This window comes from Corvus brachyrhynchos, unplaced genomic scaffold (assembly GCF_000691975.1).
Source record: "Corvus brachyrhynchos isolate BGI_N302 unplaced genomic scaffold, ASM69197v1 scaffold5, whole genome shotgun sequence".
NCBI classification, from domain to species: domain Eukaryota; kingdom Metazoa; phylum Chordata; class Aves; order Passeriformes; family Corvidae; genus Corvus; species Corvus brachyrhynchos.
Window position 1 is genome coordinate 6488580 of NW_008238321.1, and position 806 is coordinate 6489385.

An 806-nucleotide genomic window follows, 5' to 3' on the forward strand; every position below is an offset into this window, starting at 1 on the left:
GAGGGGGACGTCCAGGCGGTCCCTGCCGAAAAGCTTGACCTGGGGCCGGGGGAAGAGCCTGAATTTCCTGTTGAGGGAGAGCTTGGAGGAGAGTGTCTCCCGCATGCCCCGGAGCGAGGAGGCGCTCAGGATGGAGAAAGGATACTCCTTCTCCTCTTCCTCCTCTTCTTCCCACTCCTCGGGCTCCTCGCCCTCAGCAATCTCCTCCAGGCCCAGGGCGTAGGGGTTGCAGGAGGATTGGGCGTGCGGTGCCCACCCGCCCTCGCTGTACTGGATGCGATGCTCAGGGTACTCACCCCCAGGGTACCCCCCATCAAAGGGCTCCCCAAAGTCCTCGTAGGGGTCCCTGCTGTAGCCGAAGGGCCCTGCCACCTCCTCACCATACTCTGGGTCACTGCTGTACGGGTCATAGAGGCTGAGGGGAGACCCACCACCAAACGGTCCCTCATCCTCCAGCTCTGAGCAGCCATAGGGGTGCCCTGCCTGGTCACCGTCCTCCCAAAATCCCCCATAGCAGTCATACTCTTCCTCCGTCTCATAGCCAGGGTAGTCAGAGTAGGGGGTCGGCACCACATCCTCAAAGCCGTACCCTGCTGGGTAAGCTGGGCTCTGCATGTAGCCTTCCTCCTCCTCGGAGTAGTTGTGCCGGGGGCCATAGGCTCCATCCTCCTCCTCGCTGTAGCCATGCCATTGGCCATAGGCTCCATCCTCCTCGGCATAGCCATGGTGGGGGCCGTACGCTCCATCTTCCTCCTTGGCGTGACTGCGCCAAGGCCCATAGGCTCCATCTTCCTTCCTGGCATAGC

The 806-nt window shown here is 62.3% G+C and overlaps 1 protein-coding gene across 1 annotated transcript in view; it reads right to left on the reverse strand.

Annotated features, from left to right (window-relative positions):
- The window catches only part of MYO15A (myosin XVA), a 23025-nt gene that overhangs the window by 21044 nt on the left and 1175 nt on the right, over positions 1 to 806 (reverse strand). The window contains exon 3 of the mRNA XM_017734279.1: positions 10 to 796. Within this exon, the coding sequence (XP_017589768.1) occupies positions 10 to 796 (787 nt within the window). The remainder of the gene's footprint in view (positions 1 to 9; positions 797 to 806) is intronic.